Raw genomic sequence first — 20,692 nt, forward strand, 5'->3', positions numbered from 1 at the left:
TCGGATTTTTTAAATTGTTTTTTTATTTTTCATTCTGTGTTTTTGATTTTTTTACAAAAGGAATTTCCACCAAATTAACACATTGTACAGGCTTTTAAAAAATCACACTTCTAATCCCCTCATTTATAATTCAGCAGCCATCTGCCCTGGCAGGGAATTGGCTGCAATGATACATTAGGGCCTCTCTGCTATCATCTCCCTTGCTTTCATTTCTACCAGAAACTAAAGGAATTTTAAACCCCAGTAACAAATTTTGAGGGGAAAACCCTGGCAGAGCAAGGCTTTCTTCCTATTTTTCTGCCATTAATGTCTATCAACATCAGCAAATGAGAGCAGACAGACCAGGCTTAGCCTGGCTGGTGTGTGCTGCTGTTCCGGGGGGGGGTTTATGTTATTTATTAATTTGAAATCTTATCAAAACCATCATAAAGACTCCACAGTGGCACAGGGGGACCCACCTGCTCTTCCCTGTGCAATTTCTATCAAACTCCATCTCCAGCAGGCAGCCCTGGATCCCAGCATTCTGTCTGCTCAGAATTAAGATGTCAGGGGTGATTTTTTTTTTTTTTTGTCAGAGCTGCCTCGTGCAGGTTTTGAGTGATTTAAAGTCACTTTTCATTTTTCTGGGGTTCCATAACTGGAGTGAGGCTGTGGAATTGTGACTGACTGGGATTTCTGCTCCTTCCCTGCTCCAGCAGCAGCCTGGGAGCACTGGAGGGATGAGCTGGTGATGGGGGAGGATTATCCTGATTTTCTCTTCTGTTTTTCCCTCCTGCACCCCTGGACCAGTGGCAGGCGCAGCTCCACCGTGAGGAAGCAGGTAATTAACAATTAACATTTCAGTAACGAGGCAGGGATGTGGTGAGGAAAGAGGAAAAGTGCTGGAAAACAAATTTATGTCTGTCCCTCCCTGTCTTCCATGGACCTTTTCAGTCTTGTTGGAGAAATCCCTCAAACCTGGATCCAGAACCTTGTTCATTCTCCGTGGCAAAACTTAAAATTACTCTGTGTTTGGACAGACCTAGAATCAAAAATCCAGAACCTTGTTCATTTTCCGTGGCAAAATTTAAAATTGCTTTTATTCTATGATGGCAAAACTTAAAATTACTCTGTGTTCTGACAGACCTGGAATCAAAAATCCAGAACCTCGTTCATTTTCCGTGGCAAAATTTAAAATTGCTTTTATTCTATGTTTTGAGAGACCTGGAACCAAAAATCAAAAACTTCGTTCATTTTCCATGACAAAATTTAAAATTACTCTGTGTTCTGACAGACCTGGAATCAAAAATCCAGAACCTCGTTCATTTTCCGTGGCAAAATTTAAAATTGCTTTTATTCTATGTTTTGAGAGACCTGGAATCAAAACTCCAAAACATTGTTCATTTTCAAATTTAAAATTACTCTGTTGTTTGAGAGAGCTGGAATCAGAAATCCAAAACCTCATTCATTTTCCATGACAAAATTTAAAATTACTCTGTGTTCTGACAGACCTGGAATCAAAAATCCAGAACCTCATTCATTTTCCTTGGGAAAATTTAAAATTGCTTTACTCTGTGTTCTGACAGAGCTGGAATCCCAGGCAGCCTGGAGCTGCTGGGACACTGATGGGATCCACGCTGTTGTTTCTGTGTCTCCATCCCTTCATTTTCCCTGGAATTCCTGTTAAACCTGAGCTGCTCTCTTGTGGTGCCTTCCTGAGATAAAGACTGACAAAGCCAGGCTTATCCCCTGGCCTTGGGGCTGATCTGCTGCTTTTTGGTACCCAAGTGAGCTAAAATGGGGTTTTTTGAGATGGGGAGGACCCAAAAAATCTCTTGTTGATACTTTAAGGATAAAGTTTGAGAATTTTAGTTCACACAGTCTTGGGCTGCTGCTTTGGAGTTTTGGAATAGAGCAAGGGGTGATCTTGGTGTGCAGAGTCAAACATTGCTCATTTTTTATTATTTTTTTTATTTTTCCCCCCTCTTCACTCTACATTCTGCTCTTGCTGGAATTCCTCTCTGGGCAGGATTCTTCCCAAGCCATTCCCCTGGTGGTGGAGAGCTGCATCCGATTCATCAGCAGGCACGGTGAGTTTGTGGGACATTCCTATGAAATAAAATAAAATAAAATGAAGTAAAATAAAAAATAAAAATAAAATAAAGTGATAAAATAATCTTGTATTATCTTATTATAAAATAATAACTTATTATTATAAATATTTTATTATAGAATATAATAAAATAAAGATTTTATTCTAAAATAAGATAGGATAATATAAGATAAAATAAAATAAAAATAAAATAAAATAACCTATATTTTATAGGTTAAACCTATAAAATAAGCCTATAAAATAAACCTTCTGAGGGATGTTCAGAGTGGCTCAGGTGCTTGTGCAGAAGCTGCCACAGGAGGAAAATGGCTCTGATTTTTTGCCTGCACTGCTGGTGCTGTGTGTGCAGTGACTGCTCCAAATAACTGACCTTGCAAATGTTGTTTTGCCAACAATATCCCTTTATTCCTTGCAAAATAAGCTGCCCATCCCTCCCCTGCACTCACCTTCCTTTGAGCCCTGCAGTGTGGCCTTCAGCAGGAACAATCATCCTCTTCACGAGGAGGAGGAGGAGGAGGAGCAGCACTCCGAGGGTTTGAATGTAGGAGGTCAAGCAGTGAATTAATTGTTCATTTACTGCCACAGAGAGATGATTTATTCCTGTTTGGAAGGTTGACCTCTCCCAGCCTTGAATGCTGTACATTTATTGCAATTTGTTTTCATTTTTAATTGATATCATTTGTTAGTAGCGTGTGAAGCAGCTGTTAATTAACACGTGTGGAAGAGGTGGAATCCATCTTCATTAGCCAAGATGCAGGCCCTGCTTGTTCCCTTGTTCCATTACTATTTTAGAAACCATAATCTGGAGTCCCATTCTCATCAGCACTTGGAATAACCACGTTATAGTTCTAGAATCAGTCTAGAATCTTTCTTTAAGGCCATATTGGGATATTTGCTGGAAAAATTCTTGAGACCACATTGAAATGGGAACTGATGGGGGATAAATCCTTCAGGATGAGGCTGATTTCAGCACCAGGAGATGCTGATTTCACTCAGATTCCAGAGCTGGCTTTAATTTTCCAACAGACCCAGCTGAGTCCTTTTTAAACGTTTTAAACATTTTCCTCCTGGTGTTGGTCATATTTTACTCCTGCTGCTCCACTGCTGGTTTATGACTTCCTCTGGGTTGTAAAATCCTCTGGGGATCCTCCAGGGTGAGAGATGACATGAATGGCTGTCAGAGCCCTGTTACTCCAGCAGTTTAGAAGGGTTAATAAATTTTCTGTCTTTGCTGAGTTCTGTTTTTTCATATTCTGGACATCTCAGGGAAAGGTGTTTTTTAAACAGCATCCTCTGCCTTTGTTCTTATTTCTCCTTTCTTCCAGGAGCTGTAGCTGCTGAAGGTGCCATCTCCTTTTATCTAATCCATCTTATCTTGTCATCAGCATCTCTTGTTTTCCTGCAGGTTTGCAGCACGAAGGAATATTCAGAGTGTCTGGGTCCCAGGTTGAAGTGAACGACATCAAAAATGCATTTGAGAGAGGTAAGGAAGAGCTCTTGCAAAGCCCAGGAATTATTGCCAAGTGTGGGAATGTGTGAGCACTCAGAGCTGCCCTGGATGCAGCTCACTTCTTTTTGTCCCTTTGATTGTTGTGTTTCCTGAGTGAGGCTCTCCCAACACCTCCCTGGTGCTCATTAACCTTGAATTCTCACTTGTTTGCTGTTGTGCTTTGTACCCTGTGGAGTGGCTGTATAATAAATATTCTGAATTCAATCTCCTCTCATGTCTGATAGCTTATTGATTGTTTGCAACACTAAAGGACGTGGAGGATTTCATTATGAGGTGTAACTGCAGTTTCCTCCCCTCTCCCCCAGCTCTTTGTGTGCTGGAGGATGAATTTCCATGTTGTTTTTTTTTTCTGTGTTGTTGAGGCACAGCTTGGCCACATTTATTCCAAATACCAGCGAGGGAGAGAGGGAAATTTCAAGAGAGTGTTAATTTGAGGTAGCTTTTAATAGATTGGATTTTTTTCCTCTGGGAAGAGCCATTCCATACAAAGGCAGGGAGCAGTTGGGAGCCTCCTGACTCATCAGCTCCTTGCTGGGCTGTTCTCCCTGGCAGAGCAGGTTCAGAGGAGCTGCTCCTCAGGCAGTCCCTGGGTCACTGGGAACAACAGGGCTTGTGTTAATCCCTGGAATCTGTGCTCCCAAAGAATAGGATCAGTGTTTTTCCCTGCTTGCTGCTGCAGGAGAAGGGCAGTCATTAATTAGGCACAGCGAGTTTATTTTGCTTTTGAGGACAGAGAGAAGTTTAATGAGCAACATGGGGTGGGTGATGTCACCTGTCCTCAGCTCCATCTACCTGAGAGGGAAAACCCTCAGCAGCAGAGGAAGCAGGAACGTGTGTCCTAGTCAGGAAAAGCATCAGAATCAGATTTTTATATCAATAAATTTTTACACAAAGAAATACCAGCTTGGGGAAGTACCCACTTGTTCCATGCAGAAATAAAAAAGAGAATTTTCCCCTCCCTTCATCTCACTTGTCTCTGTAAAATCTGTGATGTAGGGGACTGCCAAAGTTAACAATAAGGTCCCTGCAGTTTATTACTTCATCCAGAGCCCTTGGTGGCAGTTAATATCAGGGATAATGCTCAGGTTTGGAGTGGCCCATTTATTATCCCGTGTGTTATTAAGATAATAGGCAAGCTTTGGTAATTTCAGTCACATAATGGATATATATAGCTTCAATTTGAGGATTGCCCCATCATTAAATCTAATTATGTCTGATAGGGAGTTTCCCCCAGGGAGCAGCTCCTTGAGTGAGCATCTTCCCTTTGGTAATGCAGACAAAGCGTGGTGGATCTGCAGCAACAAATTGTCCCAGAAACACTTCCCTACCCCACTGCCCGTGTCTGCACCCACCTGGGCCAGGTGTGTGATGCTCCTGTGTCCCCTGGGCCAGGTGTGTGATGCTCCTGTGTCCCCTGGGCCAGGTGTGTGATGCTCCTGTGTCCCCTGGGCCAGGTGTGTGATGCTCCGGTGTATGATATCTGTGTGTCCCCTGGGCCAGGTGTGTGATGTTTGTGTGTCCCCTCTATCACCTGGGCCAGGTGTGTGATGTTTGTGTGTCACCTAGGCCAGGTGTATGATATCTGTGTGTCCCCTGGGCCAGGTGTGTGATGTTTGTGTGTCCCCTCTGTCCCCTGGGCCAGGTTTATGATGTCTGTGTGTCCCCTGGGCCAGGTGTGTAATGCTTTGTGTGTCCCCTCTATCACCTGGGCCAGGTGTGTGATGTTTGTGTGTCCCCTGGGCCAGGTGTGTGATGTTTGTGTGTCCCCTGGGCCAGGTCAGGTGTGTGATGTTTGTGTGTCCCCTGTTTCACCTAGGCCAGGTGCGTGATGTTTGGGTGTCCCCTGGGCCAGGTGTGTGATGTTTGTGTGTCCCCTGTTTCACCTAGGCCATGTTTGTGTGTCCCCTCTGTCCCCTGGGCCAGGTGTGTGATGTCTGTGTGTCCCCTGTGTCCCATGGGCCAGGTGTGTAATGCTTTGTGTGTCCCCTGGGCCAGGTGTGTGATGCTCAGTGGCCCCCTGGCTCACCTGAGCTGCAGTTTTGGGTCTGCCTAAAGCCTCCTGTCAGGTGTGATGCTCTCCCCTGCCCAAGACACCTGGGGTGTCTCTGCTGCAGCAGCACACCCCCGTGGGTGCCAGGGTGACATTTGGGTGACAGGAGCTGCCCAGGTGTCCTGGGATTCCTGGCACAGTTCCCACCTGGGGCTCTCTCTGTGCCTCACTCCTGCAGTGCAGCTGGGCTGGGTGGGATGAGCACAAATCCTTTTCTTCCAGTGTTTGATTTCCTCCAGTATTCTGATTTTTCTCTCCTTGCTCCTCAGGGGAAGATCCCTTGGCTGGGGACCAGAACGACCACGACATGGATTCCATAGCAGGAGTCCTCAAGCTCTATTTCAGAGGCCTGGAGCACCCCCTCTTCCCCAAGGACATCTTCCATGACCTGATTGCCTGTGTCAGTAAGTACATGAAGAACTGGAAGGAAATCATATTAATTTTCCTCATCCCCCACTTGTCTTTCCTCCCTTTCCCCTTTTTTCCTGACTCCGGGGTGAGTTTTGGGGTTTCTCTGGCTGGGTTTGGTCTCTGGTATCATCTGAGCAGTCACCTTTTCACAGCCGTCCTTGCTCTGACAGGAATCAACGAGGAGATGGAAATTCATAGATTTTAAGGGCTGTGTGATGAGGTTTTGTGAGCCAGTGCTTGGTGACAGGATTCTTTTAAAAGAGAATAAAGCAAAAAACCTCCTTTTGTGTAAAATAATCTTGAAGAGCTGTCATCAGAGGATGTCAGAAATGCCCTCTCCGAGGCAGGGATCACCAGCAGGGTTCCCTGGATATCTGCTTGCCCTGGATGTCTGCTGCATGCTCCTGTGTGCTGGCCTCAGCTGACAAGGTCGTTTTTATTCATACTCCTTTTAGCTTCATACCCACAAGGGACCATCCACTGCCTCCTGCTCCAGCATATCAATCATCAGGGCACTCACTGGTAACGTTTTTCATGGTTACTGAAGGTGTTTCTGCCAGGCAGAGGATTGTCTGTGCTTTCTGTATGATTTTAAGTGGCCTGGCTCTTGCTACGTCCCCCAGAACTGAAGAATGATTCCATTGTGCAAGCAGAGAAATGGCCTTTGCAGGGCAGCCTCTGAAGAGAGGCAGAAGATCACTGAGGAGACAGCTTCAGAAATGGCCTGTGCTTTTCTGCTCCTGATAAATGCATTTCCAGACTTGGATTTGTGTTATGTTGAGAAGCAAAATCCTCTTTCCCCCGAAGGAGCTCTCCCTTCTGAGCTGATTTATGCTGCCCACTTCTTTCTCAGCAGGCTGCTGCACACAGAGCCCTTTGCCTCACCCTTTAACTATGTTAATTGGAGTGTTCCAGCTTCCCCTTTTCAAACACCCACCTTTCCCAGCTGCCCTGAATGAGCCCTTGTGCCAGAGCCCCTGGAGCAGGTGACATCCAGAGCTCCCACGCTCGCAGGGAGCTCCCACGTGCTCGGGCACCTTCTGTGGCAGAGGCTTTGCCAGCAGGTTCTGCAGCCAGATCCCCTGCTGCTGGTGCCCTGCTGGCTGCCCAGTGTGCAGGGCAGGGTGCCCTGGTGGCAGGGGGCTGTGGCACAGGGCTGACTCTCTCTGTGTGCTCTCTCTGTCTCTCTTGCAGCCATGGATAATCTGCAGGAGCGAGCGCTGCACGTCCGGAAGGTGCTGCTGAACCTGCCCAAGACCACCCTGATTGTCATGAGATACCTCTTTGCATTCCTCAATCAGTGAGTACCCCTGGGAGCACCTTCAGACCCCTTCAGCCCTGGGAGTTCTGGGGTGGTTTTACTTGGATGGTCTCAGTTGCAGAGGTGGGAAGCAGCATTCCCTTCAAATCAGGCATCCTCCTTTTTGAGCTGGCCTTGAGGAATTTGCTCAGTGGCCCTGCCAGGTGCTCCTGTGCTGCCTCTCTGCTCCAGCAGCTGTCTAAAAACCCTTCCCTGACATCCCTGGCTCCCAGGGCTCTGCTGCAGGGCCTAGGGTAAACATGGAATTACTGAGGATGGACAGGGCAGGGACACCTTCCTCCATCCCAGGCTGCTCCAAGCCCTGTCCAGCCTGGCCGTGGGCACTGCCAGGGATCCAGGGGCAGCCCCAGCTGCTCTGGGCACCTCTGCCAGGCCTGTCCCCCCTCACAGGAAGGATTTCTTCCCAATATCTCATTTAGCCTCCTCTCTTTCAGTGTAAATCCATTCAGTTTTAATCCCGCTGTAACCCTGGTCTTGAGTTGGGCTGCAGGTGGGCAGAGAAGAAATAAAGTCAAATACTAAAATCAGCATCCAGAGCTTTCAAACTCCCCTTGCAGTTTCATTTCTCAGTAAATACCATCAGTGTCTCATTTCTCACCTGGATCCAGAACATTTGTATCCCATAAAGCCCAAAACAAACCTTCTGAGCTCAGCTGCGTGCAGAGGATGATGGTGATGGTGATGATGATTTCTGCTGCTCACCCTCCTTCCCCCCTGTGTTTCTTGCAGTTTATCTCAGTTCAGTGAAGAGAACATGATGGATCCCTACAACCTGGCCATCTGCTTCGGGCCCACGCTGATGTCCGTGCCCGAGGGCCACGACCAGGTGTCCTGCCAGGCTCACGTCAATGAACTGATCAAAACCATCATCATCCAACACGAGAACATCTTCCCGGGGCCCAGGGAGCTGGAGGGCCCAGTCTACAGCAGAGGTGGAGCCACAGAGGATTACTGGTATGCTGGATGCTCTGAGCAGAGCCATGGGTGGTTTAGCCATGGGTTAGGATGCTGCAGTTGTGTTGGCTAATTCAGGACTGCAGCATCTGGTGCAGCCTTTCAAAAATCTGTTTTACAGCAGCAAAGATGGCTCTGGTCTCTCTGGAGAGTCATCAGCTTTAAAGAAATAAGCTGGTATAAAGTAGCTATTCAGTTGTCAAGCCTCACTCACTTATCTTGAAGGGCAAGGTTGTGGAGGGATTTTCTTGGATGTTCTGGTTTGGTAGCTGCCAAAATCAATCTCTTTTTGTTGTTTTTTTTGTTTTTTTTTTTTTTATCTCCTGCTTTTGCCTTTTCTCTCTGCCTGGCTGGAGTGCCTTTGCTTCAGACACAGGGGTCACTTGCAGCTGAACCTCCAAGGCTGTGGCACAGTTGAATTTCCAGGGCTGCAGGGGGAGGGCAGAGGCAGGAATGCAAAATCACCATTTCCATGCAGCCTGGAGCTCCAGAGGCCCAGCCACGTGCTCAGGCTGAGAGCACATCTGGAAGCAATTCAGGCAGAGCAGCTCCTGTCATCTGGGGTGGAAGCTTGGGCAGTGGGGGAAGGAAAGGAGGGCTTTGCTTTCCTCCTCTGATCCCTCCTTCTGAGCATCAGGAATGTTCATTTGTGTCCCACTTCTCCCCCCCACTGCTCCTGCTCTCCTTCAGCCTCACAGCAATGGGAATGATTATTTTCCTGGGCTAAAATAAATAGGTTTTTTTTTTAAATGCAGTCACTGTGGGGACAGAGCAAGCCTTGTTTCCCTGGCTTGTCTCAGAGCTGTGGGATCACTCCTGGTTTAGAGGCTCCTCCAAGCTCACTGCTGTGTGCACAGGACTTGCCAAAACCTTTTGGAAATTCTCTTAATTTCACCCCTCTCTCTGATGTTTTTAGCTGATGTTATATATAAAGGAATTGCGGGGTGGGGGGAAACCAACTTAATAATATTTATGGGTTTCAGGAAACACATCAGTTTGGACAAGAGGTTTTGTGCCATGAGGTGAAGGGAGTGAAAGTGTGCTGAGTACCCCCAATGTGGGTGTCAGGCACAGGGGGGTGTGGGGGGCAGAACATCCTGGGGTGATATCAGGGGCCCCTGACCCTGCCCAGACACCCCAAAATCCCACCCTGAGCATCCCTGGGAGCTCTGGCAGCCTGGGGGCTGTTCCCATTCCCTGGGGAGCCTGGGGGGAAAAAATCTCTCCCTGATCTCTACCCCAAACCTCCGTGGCACAGCTGCAGCCCTTCCCTGGTCCTGTCACAGGCAGCAGAGATGGGAGCTGCCCCTCTATCCCTGCTGGCAATCCCTCCACTCCATTCCTCTGGCAGGATTTATTGCTGTCACCTTCAGGGCTCTCAGGGTGCCACCACTGCTCCCCAGAGCAGCACCCAGGGCTCAGCCAGGACAGGATTTGAGGTGGAAAATGCAGCAAGGACAATTTTTTGGGTGGAAAATGCAGCAAGGATGATTTTTTTAGGTGGAAAATGCAGGAAGGACAGGATTTTGGGTGGAAAATGCTGCTTTTTAGGAGGCATGGCTGGGGAGAGGCACTTGGCCCCCGTGCAGGGTGCTCTCAGGGTGCCATTACTGCTCCCCAAAGCAGCATCCAGGGCTCAGCCAGGACAGGATTTGAGGTGGAAAATGCAGCAAGGATCATTTTTTAGGTGGATAATGCAGCAGGGACAATTTTTTAGGTGGAAAATGCTGCTTTTTAGGAGGCAGAGCTGGAGGGAGGTACTTGAGCCCCGTGCAGGGTGCTCTGGTGCCACCACTGCTCCCCAAAGCACCCATGGCTCAGCCAGCAGCAAGGACAGGATTTGAGGTGGGAAATGCAGCAAGGATCATTTTTTAGGTGGAAAATGCAGGAAGGATCATTTTTGAGGTGGAAAATGCTGCTTTTCAGGAGGCAGGGCTGGGGAGAGGCACGTGGCCCCCGTGCAGGGCTCGGAGCCACAGCTGTGCTCGACATGACTTCACAGTCTGGGTGAAACTTTAGCCCTCAATGCTGCTTCCTCCTGGGGCCTCCAGCTGGCTTCAGAGGCTTCTGTAAACTTTATTAAAGAGCATAAAGGCTTTGCAAAGGATGGGGAGGGTTGATTGCTGAGGTGCTGGCTCAGGAGATGTTGGGCAGCCTGGTGTCCTGCGGATTGAGCAGAATAAGGCGCCAGAATTGTTCAGACATTTCAGCTCTTCTCCTTTTTCTGTTTTCCTCATATTTAAAAGAGCACAGGAGGTAGATTGCCAGGGGGAGAGCACTGTCCAACCATCATCAGTTATTTTAACCACTGCAGGGCCAAAATGAGGGATGAAGTTCCTCCTGTGTGAAGGAGATTAAAAATCACCTTTAAGGAGTCACAGAAGGCAGCAAAGGAGTTTTCTGGTGTAAGATGAAGAGCCAGCTCTGGTTTTTAGCCCTTTTTTTTCCTCCTGAGAGGAGCAGGCAGGCAGGGCTGCCAGCTGGCAGCAGCCCTGTGGAGCTGCTTGGGAGAGGCAATGGATCCTCTTCCAGTTTCCTTTCTGCTCCTGTCCAGAGGGAGCTGCTCGTGGAGCTTCTTACAAAAACATAACCTTTGGTTGCCACTTGTTGCCTCTTGATCCTTCCAAAGCTTTTCTTCATGCCAAACATAAATGAGTCCTCTTGGTAGTTTGGGTGCTCTGGAATCTTTATTTACAGGCAGCTAATTGGGCTGTGGGAGTTGTTGAGGGAAATGAATGGGACATTTAAGGTGGTGATAAAAGGGGTGGAGGGAGATGACAAACACAGACCTGGAAATATCAAGTTATAAATCGAGGAATGATTTCCCCCAGGAAGTTGCAGCTTTCTCATCAGCCATCTAATGAGCTAATTAGAGCAGTGGAGAATGCAGCCAGGGGAATAATCCTGGCATGGCAGGGAGGAGCTGGACCCAGCCTGGCACTGCTGTGTGAGTGCTCAGCATCTCCTGAGGTCCAGGCTGCGAGATGTGAAGTTGGACTTTGCTGATAGCACTCAAAAGGACTCACCAAGATGTTTGGTTTGGCTGATCACAAAGAATTCAGCTTGATTTTTACCCACAGCCACTTCAGCAGATGCCTCCACAAAGTGTCTGTAGCAGCAAAACCTAAATATTGACTCCTGATGGGGATTCCCAGTTCTGGTTGTTCTCCAGGATGTTCCCAGTTCTGTCTGATTGCTTTCCAGCATGTTCCCAGTTCTGTGTGCTTGCTGGCCACGAGGGATCTCAGTCCCAGCAGTTACAGCTGTCCCTGTTTCCTTCTGTTGCAGTGAAAGCCCTCACGGAGAGAGAGCCCTGGCAGAAGATTCAGTGCAGGATGTCACAGCTGAGCACCACACCAGTGATGATGGTATGGGAAGTCTGGTGTTTACTGGGGAAACTGGTGCAGCCTGCCCTGGGGGAGGCAGGGAAGGCTGTGCTTGTTTAGAGATCCAAAGTGGAGTTTAAATCACAACACTCCCTCAAAGCAGCATTTGGTGGCTGAAGGTACAAAGGTGTAGGATCAGTGGGAATCTCTAGAATTATCTGACAATTTTGAACGTGTCCCTGCTTCTCATGAGGTCTCAGCAGGAGGCTGAGTGTGTTTCTGTGTCCTCTCCCCTTTTCCTGTGCCAGGCATTTCTGCTGTCAATGCCTCAGGAAGGAGAACTCTGGGTGCTCAAAGCCCTTTGAGGGAGCAAGCAAAACAACCCCCAAAGCTGCTTGTCTTCTCTGAGAGCTGGGTTCAGACAATCCTGAGGGCCTCTCTCAGAGATCATTTTGGATTTCCTTAAGGAAGCTCAGTTACATTTCTTGTCTGATCAGTGAAAAGAGGCAGCAAGGCTGAGAATTCCAGGATATTTCCTAAGGAAAAGATGACACTGCAGTCATGAGTGTCCTTGATGCTCCCAAAGGTTCCTCCTGGGATGGGGAAAACCCTGTGAGCCCCCTGCAGAGCAGAGGAAGGATGAAGTGACTGAGGAGAAATGATGATCCCTGGCATGCTGAGCAGGCTGACCACCTGGGCAGGACAGGGTTTTGTTGCTGTCTTCAGACCCTTTGCAGCTCTGGGAGTTCTGGGGTGGTTTTACTTGGATGGTCTCAGTTGCAGAGGTGGGAAGCAGCATTCCCTTCAAATCAGGCATCCTCCTTTTTGAGCTGGCCTTGAGGAATTTGCTCAGTGGCCCTGCCAGGTGCTCCTGTGCTGCCTCTCTGCTCCAGCAGCTGTCTAAAAACCCTTCCCTGACATCCCTGGGCTTTGATCTTACAGCTCTGTCCCTTCTGTGTGGTTCACACAGCAGTGAGAAGGGAAAGGAAATCAGTTCTGCCTCAGCACTGGGCACTGCCACCCTCTGCAGGGTGAGGGCAGGAAACAAAGCCTTGGGGAACAAAGCACAGGAGCACTGCCTGCCTTGAGCACAGTGGGAGCTCTGGAAAATGCCTGGGAATGTGTCCTCCTGGAGCTGGGATCTCTGAGAAACAGGAATTCAATGGCTGTAAGGAAGGACAGGCCCTGATCCCACAGCTGGAGCTGGGATCTCTGAGAAATTAGGAATTCAATGACTGTGAGGAAGGACAGGCCCTGATCTCTGAGAAACAGGAATTTAATGGCTGTAAGGAAGGACAGGCCCTCACCCCATAGCTGGAGCTGGGATCTCTGAGAAACAGGAATTTAATGGCTATAAGGAGCTTGGATCTCTGAGAAAGAGGAATTTAGTGGCTGTGAGGAAGGACAGTCCCTGATCCGACAGCTGGAGCTGAGATCTCTGAGAAATAAGAATTCAATGGCTGTAAGGAAAGACAGGTCCTGATCTCTGAGAAACAGGAATTTTAGTGGCTGTAAGGAAGGACAGGCCCTGATCTCTGAGGAAGAGGAATTTAGTGGCTATGAGGAAGGACAGGCCCTGATCTCTGAGAAACAGGAATTCAATGGCTGTAAGGGAGGACAGGCCCTGATCTCTGAGAAACAGGAATTCAATGGCTGTAAGGGAGGACAGGCCCTGATCTCTGAGAAACAGGAATTTTAGTGACTGTAAGGAAGGACAGGCCCAGATCCCACAGCTGGGAGGGAATCCTGGGATCAGGCCTGCAGCCTGCTGCCAGCCTGTGCTGTTTGTGGGGTTTTTTAGGTCTTTTTGGTGCCTGGGAGGGCACAAAGGAGCAGAGATCAGAGAAGGCCACTGCTGTGCAGCCTCTGGGGCTGGGCCCTGGGCAAGGTGAGGCTGGGAGGTGTTTTGGATGCAGCCTCTGTGGAATATTCCATAGGAAGCCTTTGGGAGGGAGCCCTTGGCACGGAGGAGCTGGGGCTGGGTGTCTTTGAGGGAGCAGCAGCGTGTGGTTAATTAAGGAGTCTCATGCTAATTGTGCTGTGCAGTGTCACACCCTGGTCACACCTCTCAGCAGTGCAGGTACAGCTCCACCACAGATCTTCCTGGGGTTTTTCCCTCCTCCTGCCTTCAGATGGGACCAAACCTCCCAAAACTCTTTGGGGAGGCTGGGATTAACCTTCCCAAAGTAAAGCTGTCATCCCAGCCACCTCCACTGCAGGGAGGACTGCTGGGGTGAGGGGAGAGCTTGTGTTTGGCAGAGCATCTGTGCACTTCATCAGCCTCCCTGAACTGATTTGAGACAGGTATGAGAGGTCAGAGCTGCTGAAAGACAAGCAGATTGTGTGTTTGTTAAATTACAAATACGAGTGGAAATGTTTTAATCTGCTGCTTGTCTGCCCAAGCTGTCAGACTGGCAGGGGGAATTGTTTGGCTTAGCCTTTTTGCTCTTCATTCACACAGTTTTCTGCTCTGAACATAAGTGTAAGCAGGAAAAAGCTACTGGAAATTAAAGTTAAAATCAGTCCTCTGGAGAAAAGCCAGAGTCCTAAAAAGCAAATTGGAACCATAAGAAACCTGAGTGCCACGCTCATCTGGAACAATAAACACTTCTTAATGAAGCAGATGGAATTCACCAGAGCACACTCCATCCCCTTCCTCGGTGGAGGGGGACACCAAAACCAGCATTACTGGGGTTTTTACTGTCAGGACAAGCTGGCAGGAGGGAAGAAGGAGCCAAACCCAGATACCCACGAGCTCTGGGGGGTCTGCCACAGGCTGCCAGCATGGGCCAGGCTGTTCCCACCCTTCCCAGTCCCTGCCTGGTGGCTGAGGGCTGATAAATGGCATTTGTGTGAGTCTGAGCACGGCTTGCCTGGAGTGGGTGGTTTGAGAGGGTTCTGAGCTGTCAAGTGTGGCAGTGGAGGGGTTTTTGGGGTGGATCTCAGATCCTGATGCTGGTTACCTTCAGTCACTTGGTGCTGGGTAATTTCAGGGCTTTTTGGGGGGAGATGCTTTCTGTTCTGCTGCCTCAGCCTGGCTGAGGAGCTCCAGCTGGCTCAGATGGATTCACAGCATTATTTTCTCAAGCCCTGCTACCTCCTCGCAGCCTAGAGGCAGCTGCAGCCCCTGGAGCATGTCCTCTCCCAAGGAATATCTGGAAAAGCTGTGCCTCGTGTTTGGTCTCTCAGCCCATCTGAGCTTCCTCTTGCACTGCAGAGGCCTCCTGTGGTGCAGAGATCTCTGTGTGGAGTGGCAGATCTCTCTTTGATCAGGGCAAAGGAACCACAAATCTCTTTCTCCAGGAAAGAACTCAATTTCCATGGATTGCTTGGCTGCATTAAAGCTCCTTTAAAGTAATTAGAGGGAGCCCACTGGGGCTGTGTGGTTGAGCTCATCTCCATTCCCCTGATCCCTGCCCAGAACCAGCAGCTGCCTGAATACACATTTACACTCAAACAGTGGCAGATTTTTTTCAGAGCCTTAAAAATAATCCAGGGGAATTCCACATTGATTTTCCTGAGTGTCTTAAATGCCCTTATTGTGCCTCTGTATAATATCAGAGTCCTGCAGGGACCTGGATGAGTGGCAGGGCATGGCTGGAGCTGCTGTGGGAGCTCTGCAGGAGTGGGCACAGAGCATCCTCTGTGTCCTCACCCCTGCACCAAGCCCAGCTCTGGAGGCACTGGATGTTTTCCTTTGCTTCCATGACACTTGGATGAAGAGCAGGGCCTCCCACTGTGCCAGAATTCCTCTCTCCTGGCTCAGGTGAGCCTCACAGGCAGCAGAAATTTCCTTCTGAATTGATGCTTTATTTCTGAAGCAGCCTGGAATGAGAGGATGTTTCCCTCCCCTGCCTGCCCAGGGGATTCACTTCAGCTGCTTTTAAGGAAGAGAACCCTGGGCAGATTTTTGTCTGGAATGTACCTGACTGCTTCCCACCTCTGAAACTCTTTTGATTTTAATGAAACACTAATTCTGCCCTTGCCACTTTCATTATTGTTTGCTTGAATTGCTGTGAGGGGGTTTAGGGCTTGGAAAATACAAATGTGCCCTCTGTGTGGGGATGAGGTAAAGGATGAAAGGGCAACATCCTTAAGTTTAGGGGTTCCCCTCTGAATTTTGCTGCCTTAAGAGGGAAGGAACACTTTATCCTCTTCATACTCAGGTTTGTGGCAGATTTAAACTGCTGACTGCTCATCTGAGCCCAGGTGTTCAGTGAACTGTTTATTCCCTTCCATCTCCTGAGTGTGAGCCTTTTGATTTTAATGAAACCCTTTTGATTTTCATGAAACCCTAATTCTGCTGTTGCCTTTTCTGTCAGTGTTGGCTTGAATTGATGTGAGGGGGTGTGGGGCTTGGAAAATACAAACGTGCCCTCTGTGTGGGGATGAGGTTGATGCCTTGGGAAGGCTGAGCTAGAACTGAGACTAGACAGAGCTAAAGAATAAAGCAGGGATTTATTAGGAGGCCTCAATGGGTCCACCTTGGGCAGCAAAAATGGTCACAAAAAGCACAACTGGTCACGGGGTCTCTCACTTTTATCAGTTATGCTCCACTTGCATATTGGAGTTAATTGTCTAATTACAGCTTTAGGTTATGAAGTCCCATCCTGCTTGTTTTTCTCTCTTCAGCCCACATTGTTTGTGCTCTTGGGCTGAGATTTGGATCATTTGTCCTTGGTCCCCAGCTAGAGCAGGAATTGTTTTGTCTCTGTGAACAGAGCTCACCATCCCCTAATGTGAACCCAGACCCACACACTGAAGCAGCACAGAACCTGGAAAATAGAAAAGCTAAACCTGAGAGTAAAGGATGAAAGAGCAACATCCTTGAGTTTAGGGGTTCCCCTGTGACTCTTGCTGCTGCCTGAAGAAGGAACACTTGCTGCTCTTCATGCTCTGCTTTGTGGCAGGTTCAACCTGCTGACTGCCCACCTGACCCCAGTGCTCACTGAAATGTTCTTTATTCCCTTCTATCTCCTAGAGTGTGAGCCCATAGAGGCCATAGCCAAGTTTGACTACGTGGGCAGGACTGCACGGGAGCTGTCCTTCAAGAAAGGAGCCTCCCTGCTGCTCTACCAGCGCGCCTCGGACGACTGGTGGGAGGGACGGCACAACGGCGTCGACGGCCTCATCCCCCACCAGTACATCGTGGTGCAGGACACGTAGGTGCCACCCCACACCTGGGCTGCCTCCAGAACGGGCAGTGTGCTAGAATGATACTGGGCTAATTGTTACCCAGCTAAGAAGCTGCAGTGGGATGCAGGAGGTGTTTGAGCGCAAGGTGGGATTTAATCTCATGTCCCTTCCCTGCTCTGCAGGGCAGCTCTGGATGAGGAGAGGCTCTGGGAGTGGGGCCTGGTCAGGCTGGAGAGGAGAAGGCTGAGAGGGGAGCCCGCTAATCCACACAAATGTCCCCAAGGAGTGTGAGGGTGGTGCCACCCTGGCACGGGGCTTTGTGGCCACACGCCACTGGAGAGTTTGGATTTTCATATAGGGGAGTTCACAGAGGTGGAGGGGTGATGAAAGAATTGTTCTGGTGTGTGGCACAGCTGGGGTCTCCAGGGTGTTCACGGGAATCAGGTGCTCAGGAGGAGGGGGAATAGCTGTAGGATGCAGGATTAGAATGGGTGTATTGGAAGGAATTGTTCCCTGGGAGGGTGGGCAGGCCCTGGCACAGGGTGCCCAGAGCAGCTGTGGCTGCCCCTGCATCCCCAGGCCAGGCTGGACAGGGCTTGGAGCAACCTGGGGCAGCACAAGATGTCCCTGTCCATGGCAGGGGGTGGAAGAAGATGATTAAGATCACTTCCAGCCAAACCATTCGGTGATTTGAAGGACACTGGTGATTCTCAGGACCCTCACACCGTGCTGCTGTACACTTGCACAGTGCTGGACTGCAAACCCAGCACTGCTGCTGCTGTTGTGGTTGTGATACCCTCCCCTCCTCCTTCCTAGTGAGGATGGGATGTCGGAAAGGTCCAGCCCCAAGTCGGAAATAGAAATCAATTCTGAGCCACCGGAGGAGAAGGTGACAGCCAGAGCTGGTGCCAGCTGCCCGAGCGGGGGCCACGTCGCAGACATTTACCTTGCAAACATCAACAAGTAAGAGCAGCCTTGCTTTGTTTCCCCCTCATCACCTGTCAAGAGCTTGGTGATGAGTCCAGTGAAATGCTTCCTTCCCTGAAAATGATTCATTAACCAGCACTGCCACCCCTTTTCTCTGCCTCCCCCTCTTTTAACTCACTCGCATTTTGCTGTCCCCTCTCTGTCACCAGCGTGGCCATCGCTCATTTGAAACCCCACTGGCCTCTCTTCCCTGTCTCCAAGGTGCCATCTGGTCCTGTTGTCCCAAATATGCCCTGTTCTGTGCCTTGAGCAGACAGAGGAAGGGAGGGGAGTGCTGGGCTGAGATCTCGTGTCGTTGTCCCCATCCCTCCTCGTGTTGTGTGATCTGTCACGTCTCCCCCACGTGCTGTTTGATGGGCTGGGGGGACAGCTCCTCCAGGAAGCTGTGTCCCAGTTTGTGATAAATGCCATACCTGCAGTCCTACCAGCTGGCACTGCCTGGAGCACTCCTTTGTTTCTGCAGCACTCCTCACCTCGGGTTACTAACCATATGCTTGCAGTGGAACAGCACAACCCCCTGTTGCTCTAACCTTGCCTCCTCCACCAGAAATTGTTGCTTTAGCCAACACTCAACATAATAAAAAGCTGGAAAATCAAGCTAGTAGCAGACTAAATTCCATGATCTGTTAAATAGTTTTTCTAGACAGATTTATCCCCGTATATTTCTGATTATTTCCTTTGTGGTAAAAACCCCCACCTCTCTCCATTGTGCAGTGAAGGTTTTATGTGATAATTACAGTTTGATGGGAGGGGATGTTCTTAACCTTCAGCTAATTTAACACAATGTAGTCTATAAAGGCATTAGCATAAATGCATCCTTTTAAAAGGTTTGGACCCTGCTCATGGCCTAGAGAGCCTGGGCCTTCCTTATGGGATTCAGCAGAGCTCCACTGATGTCTGGCAAGCCCTGTTAATCTGCATCAGCTTGGGAACTGGGCTTTCCTTTATGATATTTGCTGTCTGAGCCACTGGAGTGGCCATCCTGCCAGTTATGGAGAGATTTGTGTAATAACAGACCTGTGCTGGAGCTTCACCATCTGCTGGCTTTGGTAGAGTTGTGTGTAGTGCTCTTTAGAAGCCTGGGGAATGTCCACCCTAGTTTTTGGGGATTTTTTTTCCCTTTACTAGGGAACCTGATATTTAGCAATAAGTAGCATAAGACTCATTTTGTTGTTTTTTCTTTAGGAATGAATCTTCTGACCTATGTGTGAACAGACTTGAGCAAAATTAAATCAGATGGTTTCGCAATGACAGTTGTGCCACCCACTGAATTATTATTTGGATGCCAAAATCCTACTGGAGTTAACACTTTCTTGCAGTTATTCATGGGGCTGGTGCTATATATAAATGGATCCTTCCCTGTATAATGGATGCCAAGCTTCAGACCTATGGCATAAAGTATTCTGCTGCATTGGCCTTCCCATGATTTGAGTGGAATCGTGCTGTCAGACCTCATGGTGCTGGGGTAGAAACTAAATTCTTTGGACCAGTTCATCCATTTGACATCATCCCTTGGTTTATCTGTAGCCCATGCCTTGTGGTCCTGCCAAAGCCATGAAACAGAACCATCTCCTACCACCAGCAATCATTGGAAATGATCATTAACCCCAAACTGGGGGTCTTTGCTTGCTGATCTCTGAAAAAAATAACTTGATGCCTTGGGCCAGGAGCTTAGTAGACTTATACTGTGTCCTCCAGTCAAAGATTGTAGCTCTGCTCTTGGAATGTAATAAAAACACATCATCAAAACCTGTCGATGGCACAGAGGGTTTTTTTATTTTTTTTTGTTCCAGTATAAATTCTTCTCCTCTTGACCAAGTTAATCACGTTCCACCCAAGTTTTCTGGTTTTGCTATGAATGTGCACAGCTGCCAGGACTCAGCCTTGTTGTTAGAAGCGTGAAACTGGAATGATTTATAATTTATAATTTATAATTATTTCACTGTACCGCAATCACTCCTCAACCCCTGGGTCTGTTTGTAATCTGGGTACCTCTGTGTCTCTCCCCATTGTCCTGTGTGTTGTTTTGGGGGGATATCTTCAAATGACAGCCCTGTACCTGCTTGTATTGACTTGTTTTGCTTTTGTGACTGAAGGCAAAGAAAGAAACCAGAGTCAGGCAGCATCAGAAGAGCGTTCCGTCAAAGTGACAGCCACGGCCTAGGTAGTTCCCTGGCAGAACCAGCCTCCCCCGGGGCCATAGCCGCTTCCAGGCCCTCATCTCAGCCCATTATGAGCCAAAGTCTTCCCAAGGAGGTTCCAGACAAATGCTCCATCAGTGGGCACGGCAGCCTGAACTCCATCAGCCGGCACTCGTCGCTGAAGAGCAGGATGGACAGCCCGCAGATCCGCAAGGCCGTCACCGCCGGCCGCTCCAAGAGCTTCAACAACCACCGGCCCCTGGACCCCGAGGTCATCGCGCAGGTGAGCAGCACTGTGCGTGCCACTGGTATTGATGAAAATCCCTTTGCCAGGTGTTCTGGGTCAGGGCAGATTTGGGAGAGAACCCCCAAAGGGGCTCCTCTAGAAAAGCAGATTGAATCAGCCCCGAACCGCAGCCGGTTCGGGAGAAAATACCTCCTTGGAGAAAAGTGGAAAGAAACCTGTTTATTAAACAAGAAAACCCAAAGAATATTAAACAATAAAACCTCTTGCTGCTCCAAAAAGAGATGGCAAACTCAGAACAGTCCCCTCCTTGGGCTCACTCAGTCTCTGATCAGGCCCTCGGTGCTGGAAACGCCGCGGCCCAGGCCCGGCCCGGCGGCCACAGGTGGGGCTGGCAGTGCTCTGCTGGTGTTCAGGCCAGAGCAGGTTTGAATAGGTCCAAGAAAAAGGAAAACCACAGTCCAGGGAACTTCTTTGCCTCAGCTAGCTAAAACTAAAAGCAGAGGAGAGCTCTGTCCTG

General features: G+C 49.0%; 1 protein-coding gene across 5 annotated transcripts in view; it reads left to right on the forward strand.

The window, feature by feature from the left end:
• The window catches only part of SRGAP2 (SLIT-ROBO Rho GTPase activating protein 2), a 100,556-nt gene that overhangs the window by 71,218 nt on the left and 8,646 nt on the right, over positions 1–20,692 (forward strand). For 3 of the 5 annotated variants that reach the window (XM_039699395.1, XM_039699393.1, XM_039699394.1), the window contains 10 exons: positions 790–820; positions 2,009–2,069; positions 3,498–3,575; positions 5,922–6,056; positions 7,258–7,363; positions 8,114–8,338; positions 11,627–11,706; positions 16,646–16,826; positions 17,617–17,763; positions 19,884–20,211. In XM_039699395.1, coding sequence (XP_039555329.1) covers positions 790–820; positions 2,009–2,069; positions 3,498–3,575; positions 5,922–6,056; positions 7,258–7,363; positions 8,114–8,338; positions 11,627–11,706; positions 16,646–16,826; positions 17,617–17,763; positions 19,884–20,211 — 1,372 coding nt within the window. Of the gene's footprint in view, positions 1–789; positions 821–2,008; positions 2,070–3,497; positions 3,576–5,921; positions 6,057–7,257; positions 7,364–8,113; positions 8,339–11,626; positions 11,707–16,645; positions 16,831–17,616; positions 17,764–18,972; positions 19,844–19,883; positions 20,212–20,692 lie in introns of those variants that run through there. The other 2 variants (XM_039699396.1, XM_039699398.1) reach the window with 2 other exon arrangements.

This window comes from Passer montanus, unplaced genomic scaffold (genome assembly GCF_014805655.1).
Source record: "Passer montanus isolate IOZ18808 unplaced genomic scaffold, ASM1480565v1 scaffold132, whole genome shotgun sequence".
NCBI lineage: Eukaryota > Metazoa > Chordata > Aves > Passeriformes > Passeridae > Passer > Passer montanus.